The sequence below is a fragment of the Rhinichthys klamathensis genome, unplaced genomic scaffold (genome assembly GCF_029890125.1).
Source record: "Rhinichthys klamathensis goyatoka isolate OS25496 unplaced genomic scaffold, OSU_Roscu_1.1 h1tg000485l_1, whole genome shotgun sequence".
Taxonomy (NCBI): Eukaryota; Metazoa; Chordata; class Actinopteri; order Cypriniformes; family Leuciscidae; genus Rhinichthys; species Rhinichthys klamathensis.
The window spans coordinates 1,517,034-1,539,095 of record NW_026606972.1 but is presented as its reverse complement, the minus strand read 5'-3'; the positions used below and the strand labels follow the sequence as shown (position 1 = coordinate 1,539,095).

Genomic DNA, 22,062 nt, shown 5'->3' with positions numbered 1-22,062 from the left:
TAAGACTTTACCAAGATGCGAGTACTCTGTTTGAGAAACACAATCTTATTTAGAGTCCGTTTTCATTTTGTTGTCTCTCTCTATTTTTCAAAAAGCATTTATGTTGGTCTATTAAATACTAGAGACTGCCTGCCTACTCATAAAACCATCTGAGAATTGTATAACTGCTCTTACTGTTTCTTAATATATTTGATTTGAATCCATCACCTTGAAAACCGCGTTTGCATTTAAGCAATTATGCACAGTTCAATAGCTTCCTAAATGGTGACAATAAATAAAAGAAATAAGATTATAGCTTTTAAAGAACTACAAATCACATGATGTACCAGACTGGTTAATATGCGTTCAATGCATTCTCATTTTTCTGTTTTTAAAACGGATCTTTTGCAACAAAATATTAACGTAATATGCAAGCGCTATAGATAGCAATCCAAATGGCCCACATTTTCCCCCCATGCCTTTTCTCACTTTCTACCCCCTCCTTCTCTTTTCCTCTTTTCTTTTTGCTGGAAGCCATGTGCTTATGCCACTTTGACATAGTGAATCAGAGGGGGTTTGATAACTGCTGTCTTGGGCATCCACGTTGTTTAATTTTTTCCTTTTGAAGTCGTAGGAGCTGTTTGTCAGACATCGGAAAAAAGTGCAAAGTGCACCAAATGGAGTCGTTTTGCTGCAGTGCTTGCGCTCGACCCATCATTCTGCATCTGAAGCACATGCCCTCTGGGTCGTGTTTTAAACATGTCGAGGATGGAGGGGGGCACAGTTCTTCCCCGCGCTGCTGCCATTTGCATGAAGTTAAAATGGAACAGGCTGGAACGGCTACCTCCCAAAACCCATATGACACCAGAGGCATGTGAAATGGCACCGAAGAGATGCAAATGTGCCACGGAGAGGGGCCTATAAACCTCAGATAGATCTCTACTTTAAACACTCACCAAGGGATGTGCTAGTGTGTGCATGCTGACAGTTTTACTACCTGCTTTGTCTATTGAGAACCCTTGTTCTGTGTTTTTGGTCTTCAGGCGCGTATAATGATTTTATGACTATCTTTATGCGATGTGAGTATTGTTTGTCCAAAGAGTTACTTGATTTGCGACTGTTTGAAGATATAGAGCATCTACGCCTTTGTGTTTCCTACTCTTTAAGTGCTAGGTCGCATCAGTATGCCAGCTCAGAGGTTAACAAATGGTGAGACAGAATTTGTGCATCGGCCATTAACCACAGACAGTGGCATCTGAATTAATGACGAGTGACTTGGTACCCCAGCACTGCTCTTTCCTGTGTTTACTTCATGGGTAATTGGACCCCTTTCTCCCCCTTTATGGACGAGGATACGGATAGAACACAAAACCTTACAAAACGGTGATTAACTGTGCTGTCTTTCATTTAGGGGCCCTCGGTGGCCGTCATAAAGCCTCTACTTTTATTTTCGGCCAGAACTGAGGCCCAGACAGAAGTGCAGCCAGTTAACATCTGTTCAGGAGCACTCGTGGGACTGCCAATGAGAAGGTCAGACAATGACAAACGCTCTGTTAGGTTTTGTAAAAGGCCTGTTTTGGCAAATAATGTAAGAAATATACAAATATTCTCACAGCAGACTAAGCAGTTAGCATGTGCGAGGCAGATTATAAATACATACGGATTGTCAGAAATTACAAGTAGTGCCAGTTATGCTCCTGTAGCTCAACTAGGAGGATGTTGGCAATACCAAGGTCATGAGTTTGATTCCCAGGAAATGCATACGGTAGTTAGATAAAAATGTATCTGAAATGGAACTAATACGCATTTTAATCAAAATGATAAAGAACATGGATTATATATTATCTATTGACAAGGTGTTTGGTAGATTTTGGAGCTGATGCAAAGAGGAACTATCACTGCTGTTCACTATAAATACTTTGGCTCGGATAGGGTTGGGAATTTTGAACTTGTTCCATTTCATAAACAACAACATTGCAATTGAATCTACGACCATGTGATTCTCAAACTGACTCTTGTGAACCAATTATTTTTAGTGAATCAATACCATTTAGCATGATCAGAGTAGTCCAGCCAAACTAATGACTCAAAGCTTAAAATGTACTGTTATTATGTTGTACGTAGACTTGCAAGATTTAAAAAAGAGTTGAAGAAATACAGCCACTTTTTTTTCTTTTAAAAAATATAATCTATAGTTATTGGATTGCATGATAACTATTGGATTGGATTGCAGTCTCTAAAAATAATTGAATTGATTAGTGTATTATTAAATTATAATTTTTTTTCTGTATTTTATTTCTAGTGTCTTTTGTTAAAAGCACTAAAAAATTGTTGATGGACCTGGAATCATTAAGAATAATTGGAACTAAAATTCAGTTCTTTACAATTCCCATTTTTAGCCAAGTAGAGCTTGGTTAAAGAAAGAAAATGGCCTGATATCAGCCATTTGAGTAGCCTAGGCAGTATAGCAGTCTATCACTTTTAATTACCCTAATAAATAAACCGCATCTTTTATGTGTGGGGGACAGAAATCAACTGCTAATGACCCCTTTAAGCACAAGAAATGAAGACATACAGTAGATATTCTCACCATCAACAGCACCATAATAAAGTCATACCCTCCCAGGTTTCTGACCTCATTTCAGGGTTGTCCATCACTGGCCCCACTATCTACATTCCATCTGTAGTTTACTAATACCCCTACCCACTTTTTACACCTCCACTGGTACAGCCCAGTCATTACAGTCATAACCTTCCTCTCTTCGGCTGTAGCTGGCAGTCGTGCCTCATACTTTCACTCTAAAACCCTTCTCTTTCATACTGCTGCACAATTGCTCTTTCTAGTCCGATGCGGACTATTATTTGATTCACATGCTTGTTTTTATATGCAATATTTAGCCAAAATGTGTTGCCTTGTAATTGATATGTTGAAAATGCTTGTGCCGACCTAACCCCCCCCCCCCCACTTCTCTTGTCATTTCTTAATAGTATCTCCTCTATTATTCCCTCTCTGTGTTTGAACTGATATATTATTGTAAATGTCTGCCTTTCTCTCACTAGTGGGCAGAAGAGCATGAAGGGTTCTCAAACCCTTCGGCAGAATGCACCCTCTTCCTTTATTCTTTCTCTGCTCTTATATGCTGCTTGCACAAGGATCCACTTCAGTCCTGTACAATACTCCATTAAAACCATACTGGCAATTATAGCTCTGACGTTCGGCTGCATAAGCGGCAGCTCACTGCTATAATGGCAGTTTTTAAAGTTATTGCAGCAACAGCGGCTTTGTATGTGAAGACACCAGAACAAGGGTTATAAGCTGTGAAATATATTCTGATAATATGATGCTCTACCTGAATATTTATATAAAAAAAAAAACTAAGGCAGGTAGTGACTGATCTTTTTTTTTTTTTTTCATACCCTTGATAAATTTGCAGATGTTTTAGTGGTCCGATAGGACTCAATTAATAGCGCGATTTTGGGGCGGGGTTAACTGTTTGGTCAAACTTGTTTGAAAAAAAAAAGATTGATTCCATTTCATGCCCTAAGTGGTGCTGAAATTACACTTCAACTTAAGAAATCTGTGGTTATTGTTTCTGTTTTGTCGTTTATTCGCTGTGTGAAGGTGGAGACACAGGTGTTATTTTAATGTGGCATCAGTTCAAGTTCGAACAAATACTAGATTTACTTTGAGATAGCTATATAGTTATTTTACCTATCCGTACACTTACCAACAATTTCCCCAAACTACCACTAAATTGAGGCCTGTGGTGTAAACGTATCCTACACCCCTTTGACAAACAGTCAAAATTACTCATAAAGACACTGAATACAGAAATACTGCTCCCATTGACTTTCTTTTTTTAAAGCACAGATACAAACAGTGTGAGGCCGGTCTTAACTGGGGCGATGCACAGCCTAAAGCAGCAATCTTTTTTGTTGTGTGTGTGCTTGCATGTTTTTTCTAGGTGTACAGTGGGTACTGAGTCTCACTGTGAAAAGATGTCCCAACTTTTTGAAGGGTGTGTATCTATGTGAGCTGGATCAATTATCATGTAATCAGCTTTAATCTCCCAGACAGCCTGCATGCACTCAGCCAATATACCCTGCAATGCAAACATATATTATATTTTATTACCCTCTAATATGCCATCAATTTATGGCCTAATTTTTTTTATATCATTCATTATTTCTTAGTCTTTGCATTTCAATTAGCCTAGATAGAAAGCAGTTTCTGACATTCAAACAAGCCTTGCCATACAAGTGAGAGGTACGCAGTATTGCACACGTCACAGTCAAAGCTTATGAAGCCTGTGCAATATGTCATGACGCACCTCTTATGAGCATACAAAAGCTGCTTGACTTGTGATGCCTCGCTACCCATTTTTGTTATGTCAATGTCTAATGCATTGGCTCATAAACGTGTAGGAAATGAGAAGTGATCCAATAAAACTGTTTTATCAGACATCTCAATTTTCATATACTTTATCAACATATATATTCCAGTTCTAGTAAAAAAAAAAAAAATTGGGTTAAATATAAATGGATTCTCACAATATTTTTCAAATTGCTTAACCAACCCTTTTTGACCAGACCACTCTAAAGGCAGGCTAGCTTTTTTTTGTGTTTGCAGACCTCTGTCTCGTTTAATGTCTTTTGAAACACCTGCAGTCAGAAATTGTCCAAATAACAACGTACTTTACAATAATGTTTACTTGAAATTAATGGCAGAATTTGGGCAATACCTTAAGGCAGGTTTAAAAAAAAAAAAAAAAAAATTTGGCATAAGGTGACATAAGATAGCAATTCACCAATAAATTATATAAGCTCAGTTAAGCCACTTCAGTGCTGGAAAGCATACAAAGGAAAAAGAAAAAGCAAGAAAAGCAGCCTCTGCCCAGCCTTTTAGGCTTGAGCGGCACCCAGCACTCTGAGGGTTAAAGCAGAACTGCAGTGAGCCCTACTGCAGTGTCTAAAGCATTTGGCTGATCGCAACAGTACATCAAGAGAGGAAAAAAAAAATATCTAAATGGTTCTCTTTTTTCTTTTTTTTTTTCTTTTTTTTAAAAATCCTTTTATTGCATTTGTAACATTTGGCACAGTACAAATTCATGGTGCTTTTACAAGATAAACCTGCAAAGATCAACATTGACCTTTTTTCTTTTCTGTTTTTTAAAGAAAGACTTCTCAGTATAAATGTTTTTTTGTTGTATTTTTCACTGCATTCTCTGTAGTATTTAGAAATCACACAGAATGCCCTTTTTAAACAAGACTACCCTCATTTCTTAAATTCAGTACAGCATCTTAAAACAACTCATTTTTTAAATAGGAGTTATAAGTTAGAAAATAGTTTAAATTTATTATTTTTTAATATAATCTGCTTTTCTATTACCAGCCCATGGTAGTTTCAGTTTTTCCATATATATTTATTTATAAGCATGTACAACAAGAATCAGTCTTTATGAATTGCACTCTGTACAAAAAAAAAGTAGTTCCTGTCTTTTTTCTCTTTTGTGCATTCTATTGCATGTTTTTATGCTGGGGTGAGGGTGGGCTTATAAGGGAGAGAGAGGGTCATTTTGACTGAGGTTCTGATTTGATTTGATGGGGCAGATTATATCTGAGTCTCTTGTACTTTCTCCTTGGTGTGAGTTTTTATGACAAGGGCTTCAGGAATAGCAGTGGGCAAGGTTCGAGGCAGAGAATTTCCAATGCTGTTACTTTCTGTCCATTTGGCGCCATGGCCTGGTGGCTTGTAAGTGTTGTATTTGGGCTTCATGGTGCTGTAGTCGATCTTATGCGGGTTGTAGTCCACCTTGTGAGGACTGTAATCCATTTTGGACTTGTGGGGGCTGTAGTCACAACTGACATATTCCGCTTTGAGGGGGCTGTACTCTGCCTTGAAAGCACTGTAGTCAGGTTTGAAAAGGCTACAGTCTGTCTTGAAGGGGCTGTAATCAGATTTGAGTTTGGGCATACTGTAGTCAGTTTTCGATTTCGGAACACCATACTCTGGTTTAAACGGACTGTAGTCTGGTTTAGGAGTATGAGATTTGTAGTCAGGTTTGTGAGTACTATATCCAGATTTGTAGGGACTCTGCTCAGTTTTTTTGTGTATGTGGTAATCCGGCAATGACTTGTGTGAATAGTCCGTCAGTTTATGAGAGCTGTATTCCAGAGTAGGTTGGTACATATAGTCTGTTTTAGGTTTGTAGGTGTTGTAGTCTGACTTGTGTTTGTGGATGCTGAAATCTTGCTTGGGCTTATGGGTACTGTATTCTAGTTTTGGTTTGTAGCTGTAGTCAGATTTGTGGGTGTTGTAGAGACTGTTATGATCCCTTATCTCTGGGAGACTCAGTGCCCCCTCCCCTGCTATATTGGCAGCAGATGCTGGTGGTGGCAATTCTTCCTCTACCGGAATAATTTCCACAGTTCTGGCTGCAGTCACCGTGCTTCTCTGCTGATGCCGTTTTCGTAGTTTATAAAATACAATTAGCATGATTGCTGCTAGCAAGGTTACAGCCACAAAACAACCTATAATGATCTTTGTTGTCTTCATCACCTCATCCAGACTGGTACTGGCTGGGTTGGGAGGCTTTCCTGTTGTCACTTTTGAGCCAGGTACAACAGATGGGCGACTTGGGGGAGTGTCAGTGCTCTGGAGCAGGACTGTAGGCGTTGAGATAAAAACCGGCTGAAAGACGGATGGCGAGGCCGTGGTAGTGGTGCTGGCGCTTGCTGTGGTTGTGGTGGTTTTAGGCTTGGGCATTTCAGATGTGGGGTTCAGTACCTCCACTGTGACTGTGGTGAAGTAACTGAGGTTAGATGTGTTGAGTTCAGCCGCACTTACATTTAAATAGGCTGAAGCGTTGGAATTTCCGGCCGCATTGGACACCATGCAGGTATACATACCCGTGTCACCTGCTAGCACATTGGAAAAGTTAAGAGTCCCATCATTTAGCACGGTTATCCGTGGGTGGCTTGATGCATGAGTTAGAACAGTCCCGTTTGGTAGGAGCCATCGCACGGCAGACATTGCCGCTGTTCGACATCGCAGTTCTGCCACACGTTCAGCAGAAATATTCAGATCTCTCGGGGCATCAGCAATGAAAGGGGCAGAGCACTGCATTGCCCCGGTGTCACCCCTGTCCAGCTCAACCAACTGGCGGCCTCTCATGTGTGCAGGGGAGTGACAACGCCCACAGCATGTCGAGTTGGTAGGTATATACTCGCGTAGCCAACGTGCTAGCCAGAGTGAGTCACAGCCGCAGTTCCAGGGGTTATGGTGGAGGTGAAGTTCCACCAGGTACTTCAGTGGGGTAAAGAGATCATGGGGCAGTGAGCTTAGATTGTTATGGGCCAAATTCAGTTCCACCAATGAGGCCAGGTCATCAAATGCGTTTCGCTCAATTAGCCCTATTTGAGAGTTCATGATCCATAACTTTTTGAGTGAAGACAGTCCTCTAAATGAACCTGGTTTGATCTCAGGAAAGAGGTTCTCTGAGATTTCCAGCTCCTCCAGCCCAACCAGAGGCGTCAGGTTGGGCATCTCTCCTCGAATGTTGCACATCCCCAGGTTGAGGTACTTGAGGTTGACTAGACCCTCAAAGGCCCCATCTGAGATGTACTCCAGTTTCCTCAGTTCACCCAGATCCAATCTCATTAGAGATGGCACTCTGTTAAATGCGTACGATGGGATGCTTTCAATGGGGTTATTCCTCAGCCACAGCTCTCGCAGCTTGGACAGATACTCAAATGCCCCACTTGGCACCACTGTCAGCCTGTTATCAAATAGTTCCAGTGTATTGAGATTGGTCAGCCCACTGAAGGCTCCCACTTCAATCTGTCTAATGGCGTTGCGACCCAGCTGCAATACCTCCAGGTGATGGAGGTTGCGGAAAGAGTCGGCCTGCACAGCCTCGATGGCGTTCTCCATCAGGTTTAGGTGCCGGGTGTTACTGGGTATTCCTGGTGGCACACGAGAGAGCCCACGCCTGGTGCACACCACCTTGCTGAGCTGGTTGTTGCAGGAGCAATCAGTCGGGCAGCCCTGGGGCCCTGCTGCGGCCGCCACCTCCACGCACACTTGAACCATGAGGAACAGGACACAGAGCAGGGCGGCTTTCCTGGCTCGACGCACAGCTACCCGCCCCAGGAGACTCATGATGTGGCACATTCATAATTCAGCATCGTCTGGGGGGGCGTGGGGTGATGATGGTGGTTGGGGAGAAGGGGGTAGTAAGCGGGGGGAAGGGGAGGGGTTCACCTCTGACTAATGAAGCCCTACCCTGGGTTAAACAAAACTCTAGATTGTTTTTCCATTTACTGAACTGGAGGCTAAACGTTCAGTGACAAGTACTCGAGAGAAGAGGGAGAAGTGAAAAGCCAAGGTATAATGAATTAAATAAAACAGGGGACTATATTTTATGTATAAAAATGGTTTGAAAGGCTCAACACCTACCTCAAAGGTTTTATACGTCCAATTTTTGCAATCACAAAATAGATTTTTTCCTCATTCTTATATTCCCAGGATAAGCAAAGCCTTCTCTTTTTTCATTTGTCAGAAAACAAGAGATGAATGCCAAAATGGCCCCTAATAAATCCACAGAGGAGCATCCGAGAAGATGTGTAGTGGCTCTGCAGGGCCTCAGAGCTTTAGGCAAGAGTACCAATCCAGTTTGGCTCCTATAGAAGCGTTCGCTCTCGCACTATCCACAGATGCTTGTCCTTGGATACCTCCGCTTGACGCTGCTACTAAATGCCTGTGTCTCCATAGAGGACCGCTCACACATGCTAAACCAGTGTAGGGGGAGGAAAAAAGGGAGGGGTAGTTAGAGGGGGGAAAGAGAGAGGAATAAGAATGAGAAATCCAGTCTTTTCAAATGTTTGTCTATGCTTTTGTTTAAAGAATAATAAAAGTGCCCCTCTAATGTTCCCACTCACTTTACTTTGTCCGTCTCCCTTTCTCTCAGAATGTTTTGTCCGCTCGATTTGTCAGCACCTTGTCCAGCTGAAAAGATAGTGACACTGCGGTTATTAGCGCATTTCTTTTCCTTAAGTAGCTCCGGGTTCGATCTTCATACACGCGCTCTCACACAGCGAAGGCTTCAGGGTTCTTTCAACACGCTTCCCAATTATCCTTATTTTCTCTAAGAAGTTGATGATGAGAGTCCAGGAAAGGTGTAAAGGGAGGCATCAGTGCAGAGACAGCTCCGTAAGAAGGCTCGTTCACTGGAGAGAGATCGCTCTCTCTCTGCCTCGTTCTCCTTCGCTTTCTCCTGCTTTCGAGCGTGCTCTCTCTCTCCCTGGAATGAGAGAAAAGGAGTGTGTTTCTCCCCCCTCTCTGTGACGTTGTGTTGATCAGAGAAGTATCCGTATACCGCTGCAGTGCTCTGAGCTCAGTGCAGAGTTGAAGCTCTCAGCTTTGTCAGCGGCACAGCTGTCCGGCTCAAGCTGGTGGACGAGCGCTGAGGCAAGGGAAAAGTGGCTCCCCATGGCAACATCTTTCCTTGCTCCCTCCTTTCTTTCCTTTTTATTTTTAACCTCGCTGGCACCGGGTTAGTCCTTCTTGCTGCTGTGCACCGATGTTTTTCACTGTGTTCTGTGGTGCAGTAGCAGGCACCCGGGACGCAGGCTTACTTGCCTGCTCTTCTTTTTGTCCTTCAATGAAAACGTGAATGTACTGCTGACGCATCACACTCCAAGCAAGTGCATTGGTTTGATGCATTGGTTTTAGTACGTTAGCTCATCCGTATCCGCCCCCTCTCTCTCTCTCTCTCTCTCTCTCTCTCTCTCTCTCTCTCTCTCTCTCTCTCTCTCTCTCTCTCTCTCTCTCTCTCTCTCTCTCTCTCTCTCTCTCTCTCTCTCTCTCTCTCTCTCTCGCGCGCGCGCGCGCGCGCGCGCGCTCTCTCTCTCGCGCGCGCGCTCTCTCTCTCGCTCTCATCTTGCCTCTCTCTCCCTCCCTCTCTCTCCCATATTTGTCCCTCTCTCCCTGTCTTTTTCACTCTTCAAGGTTCCTGTAGTTTGTAGATCTGTTCAGAGTTGTCTGCAGTCTGGCAGTGAACTGCTGCGATTTGGAGATGGTTACCTTCCACAGATAAACAGTCCAATTGATGAATGATTTTAGTCTGTCCTCCACACTCCCTGGTGGTACTCTCTTAATGCCATTCAACCCTCAACATACCCCCCCCCCCCCCCCCCCCCCCCCCCCCCACCCCCCGGTCTATCTTCCCTTCAGTTGATGCGGTGAGGTGGAGTGATTTTTGTGCTCTGATCCTACACTTGGTCAGTGAGACTTCTCTGATGACTGAACCTTGTGTGAGCAAGTGTCTCTACTGGTCGACCAGTGTTCTTAGTCCACAGGAAATCATGGGAGGGGTGCTGGACAGCTCAGCATGTGTGCTGCCAAAGGCTATTGCTCTCTTCAGATGGATTAAGCCTCCTCTAGATGATGTAGAGGGAGTCTCTGTACTGTGCAAAGCTGGGCCTGTGTTGAGGACACTTTCTCCCTCTCTTTTATCCTTCCAAGATTAAAATATCTCCTCTGTCATGCAGTGGGAGTTAAGATGGTCCCCTCACGAAGAGAATAGGGCTTACCATTTTAAACCATTTCCTCTATGAAGAGAGCTGTTAAGCAGTTCTTTTTTTAAGGCAATCACTTTCATACCTTTGGCATGTTGGCTTTTGGTCAGTGTTAGCCAGCAGGTGAAAGGTACTTTAAAGAGGTGCTTTCAGGAAGGTTTCATCTCACTCTTGTAACAACAAATGTCATAGAATTGAACAGCAGTGCTAAACAGCACGGCACCCCGGGCAACCGATGGCTGGTATTTTGACACACCACTGTGTATGTGTGACAGTGAGAGTGTGTTTGTGAATGTCTTTGTGAATGACACCCATAGCTTGGGGTAATGCCTGGATATGAAGTAGGACACATTAAGGGATTTGTGACCCGGTGGCATGAAGTGAAAAGTGTCTGGGGACATTATTCAAATGTGTACAGTGTACACACGTGACCCACAGGCTAACAGCCTCTTGTGAATTATGATCAATGTGTGCTAGAGTGTGTAATGTATATTTGTTTGTGTCTGTGGACTACACACCTCTGAGTGTGAGATTGGGTGGCCGTTGGCAAGCCTCCACCATCATTTGGGCCATTCCACTCTCTCTCTGTGACGTTGACCCAGAACACCATGCGTATAGTGGGGACGCCCAACCCCTCAAACTCCAGGCCTTCTGGAAGGAGAGGGCCCAGCTTGCCAGCTCAACCTGCCCTAGGCTGAGGGACGCAGGGAGAGGTCTGCTCGGTATCAGCACCAGCGACCCAGTTTGACGGTTTGGGTCTTGTCAGTAAGTGGGCGAGCAAGGGCAGGATGGCAGCCTCAGGGTTTGCCAGTCTATCTGGGATATAGGGTCTGCTGCATGTAGGTCAGCCTGCTTCCCTCGTCCAATTCGCTGGAGAGGACCAATACCATCCCAGCGATATTTGCGCTTACTGTACTATGAGAGCAGTGCATATATAGTCTTTCAAAGCATGTTTATAGAAGTTGAGAAAAGTGGGAAAGTTTATTGAAAAATCATCTACATTTAACATCTACATTGTTGTTGTTGTTATTATTATTATTACTATTATTATTATTATTAAACTATATATCAAGTTAATGTTATTGCAAAGAAAAAGTTTTCTTTTTAATCTTTACTCTTCAATCTTTGATCTTTACTAAGTTTTAGCCAATATGTGCTGGTGGTGTTTCCTAAGAGAAATAGTTTCCACAATTGACTCCAAACTCTGGTATGGAACATGCACTGTTCATTTTCTAATTAAGTCTTAATGGATAAACATTGTTCAGCCCTACATTCAGAATTGCCACATTTTGGAAGTAGCGGGGGGTTGCAAATATATTTTGATACTGACTTTGAAACTTGTAACATTCTTTTTGTTTCCACACCTGCCCCTTTTTTCCAGTTTATCAAATTAATGCTGTGTCCACGATTAATCGCAATTTCCATGTGATCGCACTTTAAACCGATTTGGCTTATCGCGATTTTGAAATCGCAAAGGCTGCGATTGTTTTTTATGCGCAGATTGTCATGGATGAACAGCTCTTAAACGCTGCTCCATCTGAAAGCACTGAGTTTGAGTCACTTAATAGTGTGCATTTGAAAAAGCAAAACACGTCAAACATCTTTTCAAACATGAGAATCATTTATGAACCTGTCCAACAAAAGACAACATTTAATAACATGCTTTACTCCAAACTCACTTCATAACGACAGTTGAGCATCCTTCTGTTAGATGATGTGGCTTCTTACACAGAATAAGGTAGTCATGTATTTATAAGTCATGTTTAATTAACAATCAAAGTGTTTATATCTTCTGTTTATTCAGCTACAGCGATGATGCCCGATGTGTGTTGTACTTCTGCGGCGGGGCATATTTGGCGTGTTTGCGTGAGCGCCCTCTGGCGTTCAGATGAAGCAGCATTTACTACCGATCAGCCGCACTGCACTGACAAGTTGCGCATTAAAAAATCGCAAATCGCGTTGCTGTTTCGTTGCATTTAATCATGCAGCCCTACTGCCCATCACATTTTTCAATGTACTGTATGACCGTTGCACTCAAGTCTCACGTCTTTTGCAGCGTCTCGTGCATGACACGACGTTCTAAAAACGCCGCACTCAAGTTAAAATAAGTTCAACTTTTAAAAGACGCATCTCGAGACCTTGCGCTTTTTCAAAGTAAAAACGTTTTCTGTGTGAACCAGCCCTAAGAAGCCGAAATTGCCAATTAATTCGAAGGCAGATAACCATCTCATGTGAAACTAAACAAAATACCACACATATTAGACAAGATACCACACTGAGCAGAAAACAGAAACAACAAATAGCATGTCTAGCCCACAAATAGTTGTACATTTGTTAGAGTAGAAGTAAACTAAATGCCTGGTCTGAATAGAACATTTGAATATGAGTATAACTAAGTATATGATTTTAGCCAGCAATAGACAAAAAAGCATTAATGGATCAATACAAGAATAATGTTTGAAAGGATTAACCATAAAGGAATAATCACAATAATCATACGCATATTTTTTTCTTTTTCTTATATGCCACATGTTTAACAAGATTTCATCTTTAATATGAATGCGTATGCATGTCTTTTTACTTTTAAGTTGCATTTGTTCGGTTCTTTGTTCAATCTCAAACAATTATTTTATTTTTATTAAGAGATTTGCATACGAGTTAACTGTAAACTGCAAACATTAAACTTTGCTGAAATTAAATGTCTTTAACTGGAAGTGTTCTGTTAACTCTGCTAAACTATAATTACGAAAGCTAAAACTGAAACTAAATATATAAAAACTAAATAGAAATGTGTTCACAAAATAAAAAATAAACCTAACAAAACCATTAATAAAACTAACTAAAACTAAACTGAAATTTATAGGAAATTTGAAAATGATATTAAAATAAAAACTTTTTTTAAAAATGCAAACCTATAATAACCTTGCTGCCCATACCGGTTGAACAAACTTCAAGCCTTTTTCAATATTTGAAGCCTAGGACAGGTGGAAACTCTGTAATTTCGTCTAACACTTTTGACCTTGAGTGGGGTATGGTGACCAGAGACTTTCATTTCAATTTAATTCTAGAAGAGATTAGTCATCACACTAACATGGGCTCTCTGTCCACTGTCATTCACATCATATTGTCCAACTGTGAACAGCTGTTAGAAAACACATTCAACAAGATTGAGTTTTATCCATCATTTCACTTTGCTATCATCATGACTTTCCCCGTTTCATCCTCTCTCATCACTTTATATCCGTTTCTTTTTTCTCTATGGTCTCTTTCCTTCTCACAATCCCCTTACTCTGTTTTAACCATCTGTAATATAATATTTGTGGGCCAGTGGATGTGTAATGATATTTTCCTTGATTGTTTTTCCTGTGATGGATTGGTTGAGCTCAAGACAATTCACTCCAAAGGGATGGAGAGAGTGTCGTCCCTCCTGCTCCAGCACTCCTTTAATGGCTATTGTTTGCAAACTAATGACCTTCATTAAACCACTCTGTGTATTAGAATGTTCCAGCCCAGATTAAACACTTATGGGTTTATTTTAAATAGATAGATCACCCAAAATTTTTAATTCTAGTCATTTACTCGCTCTATTTTTGTTCCAAGCCCATGTGACTTTTTCAAAGAGTACAAAAGGAGACATTTTGAAGACTTGTGCTGATAGAAATTACAAGGTTGACTGAAGCTTTCAAACTTCAAATAAAGAGGCAATAGCACTTCAAAAAGTGGTCCATATGACTTGTGTGCTATAAATATTCTGAAACCATACATCAGCATTGAAACACCTAGCTCTCTTTTGCAAATTTTTTAGATAAGTACAAATGTTCGAATTGTGAATGATCATTCTCATTTGCAGTGGTTGTCTTAAAAGCAGCAGGCATTGGACAGTCACCCTGCTATAAATGAATATACATTTTTCCCCTAAATTTCACTTTTCCCTAGCAATTTTCTTGACAGATTTTGTCAATAATAATGACGTTTTTGATTTTCAGATTAGCATTTTGTTTTGCTCCAAACTTATCTTAACTGACAAGACATCTGACATACTTATGTGGGTATATGGAAGGTGGCACACTTCAAAATGACTGACTTACTTCTTTTAATGAAATATACACAGCTGAGTTCAATTTTTTTTTTTTGTTCTCTGGTGGTTCTTCAGGCCTGATATAGAGTATTCATTAGTAGAGGAGGATGAGAACCCTGAGTCCTTAACTGCATATTAAATGGCCTTTTTTAACATACACACTGAAATGGAGGATTCACTGAAGGGTAAAACGATGTCATTGAGTGCCAAACTGTGTTGTTCCTTAAAACACAATATGTGGTGTAGATAAAGATCATTTAAGGACACAGGCACACTAGACTGAACGATTGACGCATGGGAATGAATAAAATGTTTTGAAGACTGGAAAAATCTGGAAATTAAGCAGGAATACGACAAATTGAATTTCCAGAAGTGCACCAAGAAGTATAGCTATTTCTGAATGCAACAAATTAATATTTTCTCAACTTTTTTACATGGAGTGTCACCTTAACAAACTTTTTTCCCCCTTCACACCCTTCCATCCTCATTCAAATCAGTGAGTTTGCGGTAGGAAACCATAGTGTGTAGGCACAATTAGGTAGCTATGATTTAGTTTTTCAAGTTTTCACCCACTTAGTGAGCATATGATTCTGAACCATAACAGCCTTGCAAATGTCTGATTAAAGTAATTCGATTGATTTGCATAGTTTGGCTGTACAAACACTGACAAAGTTCACAACCCAGCCTTTTGAGGAATGTTAAAGGGCATTTAAAATAATTTTCAAAGAGGACAGGGATTTGCGTTGTTGTCATTGGCCAGGCTTGCTTAGCATTCTAGAACACTCAGTGCTCATTTCCACTGAGCTGTCATGCCACCCAGCATGTAAAAGCTTCTTTCTGAGTTTTTTTGTGGCTCTGTGTATATAATACTTCTAAGACTCAAGTCATTCTTGCAATTTTGAGACCGCCTACTCTATGCTAGCCAGCTAGATAATGCTACCTTGGTGACAAGTTTAAATAAGCAGAATTCACAACTCTAGTATTCAATGCAGAAACTTTCAGTTAGAGAATACCAAATGTTAAGTTTGCAAGGAAAAAAACAGATTTTATTCACTTTGTGCTTAGTCAATAGCATTATCAAATCCAGATCTCAACTTTATTGCGAATGGCATATTATTCTCACCTTATCATTCTCAATACCTACTGATTGTGATTCAATTTCACTCTCATTGTCAAGTCTTCTGAAAAAAAAAAAAAAAAGTTTATTTGAGGTCACCAAAAGGCCATCTCGGCTTCATCGTCAGCGAGATATCAACCATCGCCGCTGCCAGAAGCTCAGAGGCTCTGAGGAACAAGATTTTGGCATAATATTGCACAGGGGTTTTATATTGGGGTACATAATGGAGCCTAATATATTCCAATGGCACCATTAAGCTGCAGAGTTACAGGAAGATTGAGGTCTGTTAGATTTAAATGAACAATATGCCCACAGCCTTTTCTAGACATGAGGGAGAGAGAGAAAGGTGCACAGGCCTACAGGCAGAGGTAATAAGAGTCTGGCAATCTAATGCATGGGAAATTATATCCACTCAGAAAAGGCAAATCAAGGTGAGTTTTTTTTTTTTTTTTTTTTTTTACAGTGTTGGAAAATATGGATCATCCATAGAAAGACTTGCTATACCATGCTAGCTTTATTTGTGTATCCCGCAGTCAAAGTCCTTCACACTTAGTGGCACCCCTCATATTAGCATCTGAATTTCTGATGTGCCTCTGCCTAGAATGTGCAGTGATAATTAGTCTTTTAGCTAGAGTCGATTTTTTTCCCTTCATTCAAGCCAACAGTGTGTCCGAATTTGATTAGAAAATATGCTAATGCTAGGTTTAGCTAATGTTAGCTGATCTTTCCTATACGGTTTCGAACATCAGCTCTGTGTAGCAGCACAGCTGCACCGTTGCTATGATAAGGGGAGGGGGACAGTGGGTTGTGGAGAAAGCTAAAGGGGTCCTGGGGAATATGATGGAAAGCTCTAGAATAAATCCCCTTAAACTGTGGGTTGTGACCTTTCTTAAATGTGTTTTGTGTTGCGGTGCAGTATGGGATTTCCCAGAGGTGACTGCCTGCTGTATGTAGGGAACACATTCAAACCCTAGCTCAAAACAGTGGCCACTCTTTGCTCTGGCTAGAGTTGAGCCTTGTTCTCAAAACCTTCCAACAGTGAGGACGTGGAGAGTGAGTGATTGATGACATGGTGTGAGGCTGATGTCCCTCCTGTTTTTCCATGTAAAGCCCTGCTATTACAAGTAAATGTGTTATAGACCTTATTCTTAAAATCCTCTTTATATATGTATGTGTGTGCTTGTTTTTTTTTGTTGTTTTTTTGATAACCAGGCACACAGATTTAAAAATCCATGCGTGGGCTGATCTTTGCCAAACAGTGGGATAGAAATGAATAATAATTCTTCAAAGCTGATAAAATCTTCTTTTTTTTTCCACAATATTAAAGTTGCTTATGACTACAGATGGAGTTCTAATTTTTCAAATTTGTCAGGGGATAGGCCAATCATAGTGCTCATATAGTGTTGTCCCTAATTTATTCCTTTGTTAAACTTATTAATGTTGTATTAAATATGTCCACATAAAAATTCAAGAAGTTTCCCATGCTTTTTTGTAATACAAACAGTCTAGCACAACAAATTGTAAATTAAAACAATTGTATCTTTTATATGTATTTATATTATAAGTTGCATTTTATTGTTACATTAATGTAAAATACTGGTAAATAAAGCAAAATGTTTACAAATTATATACATAGCTACTATGGCTATTTTAGTTCTCCTCACTTCACAACAAATCCTTTTATTTGAATGGTATTCAGAACAGGACAAGAATGAAAAAGAAAAGTTGCTAAATAAATGGCAAGCAAAAACTAATTCATTTAAAGCGAAACTAAAACCGAAACCAGCATTGGGGTCATGTAGCCTACCTCTCATTCAACAGGAATCCATATGTTACCATATTCACAATGTATTTGGATGCTAAACTATTATGTAAACTAGGCTTTGTACTTCGACGTAAAACATAATCCTTCACATGCGCAAAAATTGTGGTGCTCATGCTAAATGGCACAGATTGCACTACAGAATATTTAAATTGAGCAGAGTAACTTTTTATGTTTGGTTGATTTTATTTTGAGAATGAACCGGCTGTGATGTCGAGTTAGCAATGATAGAAGTGGTGTGTGTGTGAGGCGCCTGTGCAATCGCTTGAATTGTTTCTTTATTACAGCAGAAATAACTTACTCTTATCTGTATGACCTGACAGAGTATTTTAAGACATCATTAGAACCTGTAAAGGGTTTACCTTTTATTTGTGTAAACTCAAAATGAAAAAAAAAAAAACATTTTCATTTTGTAAAATAAAGAAAACAAACAGGATGCCCTTTCCGTGAACCTGTTTGTGGAGCGTCTCACAAAAATGAACCGAAACTAACCAAAGCATATAACTTCTATTTGCTTATTTGTCTACTCTATACTATTTGTCAGGTTTTTTTTTTTGGTTTGTTAATCTGTTAATTTAAGTGAAATATATTTCGCATATGCTTTTTTTTTTCTCCGTTCACAGAAGCGCTGCAGGTGCGTGACGACGATGTGTGAATCCTCATGTTGTTTTGCTGCGTTTTGCATATGTAAAAAAGATTTTGTTAATGGCTCACAAACACTTTTTTATTTTTTTATTATTAATTAACCAGCTTCGGTTGTCGGTTAGGGATGTATATACATTTGGTTAGTAGGGCTTTTTTTTTTTACATGTAGTTCTTCACTGCTCTTGTGTGGTTTCTGCATTATATAGTGCTTTTAAGAGGAGCTTGTTTTAAAATTGAGACGCTCTCGCTGAGGGCCAGATCAGTGTCCTTCATGCACCAGCCCTGAGTGGCATGCTGTTTTTATTATTTAATTTTTTTGTCCACCTCTTCTTCAAGCATATAGGGACGTACTGTAGGCTTCACTCATCCTGAGCTATGGAGCAACATGGTTTTACATATTTTATGATGAAACGTATGAGCCCCTGGCCCACACACTCTCAGACACGTGTGCTGTCACACAACATCATGTTTGTCTAAAGGGATCCCTACTATAGGAAATTCCTGCATAATTCCTGTTAATGTCAACTCTAGTCTTAGTTAGTAGGGTAAAGTGAGTAAATGTGTTTAAACTAAGAACTATGCATAGTTTTGTCAGTTGACTGTTAGAAAGTCCCCTTAATACAGCTTCTTTTTTTTAAATTACAAAAACAGCTAGGGATTTTTTTAAGGGAAATTAGGATTGTTTGGGTTAAACTGTCAGCTAAATAGCTCTCTCTTCTAGTAGTAGTAATAATAAAAGTTAATTTAATTATTATTATTAAATTTTATTATGCATTAGCATACCTCTCCTGCTGGCCTTGTATTTTCTCCCCCTTTTTCAGATGAATTTCACAGTCCCAAATGCAGGTCATCCCAACTTGGATCTCTCTGTGGTGAAAGCCTTGTCTGCAGGCAGTGCGTGTTCTCTCTTCAACATTCCGCTAAGAAACAGACAGAACATCAGACAGGAAAGGGGAACACTGAAATGAGGGAAGAAAAGGAGGGGGTTTCGAGAGGGGTGTAAGTAAAAGAGTAAACTCCACTCATTCCCAAAGCTGCTGACGACAGGGCCTACGTCACTTCATATCTCTCTGACTTGCACACACACTTATTCTCCCTCATGCACCACACAAGCGTAGCTCTATGCCCTCCAGCTGAAAGGTTTATATAAGACCCTTTTTGGACCTGAGAGAGAATAGCATGAAACTAGAGCATATTACCTCACTGTCTTACCAGCGGCAGGTACAAAGTTGCAGTTGATTCCACGTTGAGCAATTATGAGGTATCAATTTAACTATTCTTCAATATGCTTAGAGTACAGGTGATGATTGCAACAATTTGATATCAAAATACCTCCTATCCCAGCGTAATATGCAGAGACAGCTATAAGAGCCATTTTGTGAGTTTGCTACCTCCCCTCAAACTATAGATTTAAAAATTAGCCAGAGAAAACACCCACATTTTACCTGTCAAGCCTGTCTGGGTGTTAATGCTTAAGATTCAGGGCTTCTTTTCTTATCTTAAATTTTAAATAATATGTCTTTATGCAGTTGTCAGAATCCAGGGAGCCATGTAATTATCGAGAGTTTCTTACGTGTCTAAAAGCAGCTTCAAATACTGGTTTTGCCCCCATCTAGTAGTTTGAGATTTAGACTTGTCTTTTGTTAAGGGTAAGCTATTTTTGAAAAACACTAGCGTTTTTATGCGCATTGTGAGATATTGCATAAAAAAAACTCTGGGTAAAAACGCCAAAAGGCGCATAAATTCTAAAAATCCACACAAAAATCTTATGCGCTCAATTGAGTCTGATAAACTTTTTATCCGATAAGAAAACAAAAAAGACACGACTTCGCGATGGACGGCATAACTGGACCAACCCAGTAATTTATTATAGGCCTATTCGAAATTATTATATGCTGGGGCTTCTCCTACTGCAACAACTTCCATTTTTCTTGGTGACATTTAGCTCCAGTTTATCAGGAAGTGACGGTTTTGTTCTCTTCGGCTCACTGGATGGAAACGGTTCTTTATTCGCCAATGTTTTATGCGATATTCCAATTTTGCGAATAAGTTAAATTCGCAACTTTGGATGGAAACATGGCTACTGTTGAAAAGTGGATCCGACTGAGCACCAAAACACACTTGTAGCAAATCAGCAGTAAGCTTTCCAGCGCTGGAGAGACCTTAAGCAACGAGAAGGCTTGATAATGGATGCAGAGGTTGCTTTATTTCTATTCGATATGGTTTTGCTGTTTCACGGAACTAAGATATGCTGTCTTTTTCTTGAATATACTTGTCATCTTCACTTGTTTGTTCATTTGCATTGTTATTATAATCCTTGAACATCTAAACCGCCTCCATCGCCCATTTCAAGCATCGGCTCCCAAAGTGTGTCTGAAAAGTGAGATAACAATCATAACATTCTCCTAATATATGGTTTTTCTTTTGGTTCCCCTTTTATTGTTCGCTGTAATCCGTTAATCTTGTCACATTTGTAATGTATTAGTTACTTAGACTGCCGTGTTATGTTGTTTTTGATTTCACTTATTAATGACTTCAAACCTATGAGTTTTATATTTAGTCCAGAAACATACTAATACTTTGCAATGAATCAAAACCCAGAGGCAAAGGCTTGACCAATGTGTTGCAGGCATGTGGTCTTGTTGTACAATTCATTCTTGAAAAGGAATTCAAGGACATTTTTGCAGTGTGACGTTGGTTGTCTTTTTCGGGCTGAAGCTGCTGTTCTGCATAATTAGAACTGGGTCTTAATGCAACTACACATTCAAAAACATTTTCCATATTAATATTAAAATAAATATTTTAGTGCATTTACATGTGCTAAAATTGATTTATTATAGTAGTAATTAGCCTTTTTTACGTCAATCAAATGCTTTAGACTGAAATCAAGTAAATTTTTCGCAAATTTTGGTGAACATTAATCATACTGTGATTGGCCTTAGTATTATACTCATGATCTGAAAGACAGATGCCATTTGACGTTTTTTTAAATCCTTCAAATATTAAATTGTGTTGTCATGTTAAGCTGTGGTCACATTAGGAAAATAATGGTGAAATCTAACTAGGAAAAAAAAGGTTCAGTGTCAATTGTCAATTCTGCGATTGTATGAAGCACTGCTCTCTTTCACTCTTTCAAACCTAGCAGCTGTCAGTTGATTAATTGTGAAATCTGCGTGGGGAAATTATATGCCCTCAAGTGAAATTCCCAATCATTTATCACTTGTTTTCAATTCATTTGTTTTCAATTCATTTGTTATTGCCCACAAAAATTCGCTGAACAATGGTAAATGGGACCCTAACTTAAGTTTGAAGAGATGGATGAAAAAACCAAAAAATCTGCTGTATTTCAATTAACTGGACATGTAAACATATTCACTTCTTTATATAGATTGGAAATTTGGATTTCAGTCGTCTTGGTTATTGTGATTTGTGATTGAAGAAAGAAAGCAGCTGTGAAAGTAGCGTGTTGCAGGAAATGAACAATTAAAAAGCACACATCAGTAACCCGCGATTGCATAAACCTTGATAACGTTGGCGCAATGTTACATAACAGCAACCACTCAGCGCTTCTTCTGCTTACCAATAAGCACACTCTCTCTCAAAGCCGCTGGCATAAATGCTGACGGGGCCTTCACTTCACGGCTGATTTTTCACCAGCACAATTTCTGCTTTAGATGTCTGCTCAGACCTAAGTTTGCAACAGACTCCTTAGTCGACCCCTTCCCACTCGTTTTCTCTCTCATCCTCCTGTTTCGCACTTTCCCATCCTTTGCGGCCCGTGCACGTTTCTTAGACGTGTAATTTTGACTCAATCTTGGTTAAGCCCTGATTTCTACTGGAAAA

At 40.0% G+C, this 22,062-nt stretch overlaps 2 protein-coding genes across 2 annotated transcripts in view; one reads left to right on the top strand and one right to left on the bottom strand.

Moving 5' to 3' along the window:
• Positions 1-22,062, top strand: part of snd1 (staphylococcal nuclease and tudor domain containing 1) — a 184,096-nt gene that overhangs the window by 82,167 nt on the left and 79,867 nt on the right. The gene's annotated exons all lie outside the window — the stretch shown is intronic.
• Positions 5,333-9,698, bottom strand: lrrc4.1 (leucine rich repeat containing 4.1). The gene is made up of 2 exons (XM_056237389.1): positions 8,920-9,698; positions 5,333-8,769 (listed from the first exon to the last, which is right to left on the bottom strand). The coding sequence occupies exon 2, from the start codon at positions 8,150-8,152 to the stop codon at positions 5,591-5,593; it is 2,562 nt and encodes an 853-aa protein (XP_056093364.1). The 5' UTR covers positions 8,153-8,769; positions 8,920-9,698; the 3' UTR covers positions 5,333-5,590.

Coding starts and splice junctions, on each gene's coding strand:
- lrrc4.1 (XM_056237389.1), bottom strand. CDS start 8,152: ATGTGCCACATCATGAGTCTCCTGGGGCGGGTAGCTGTGCGTCGAGCC.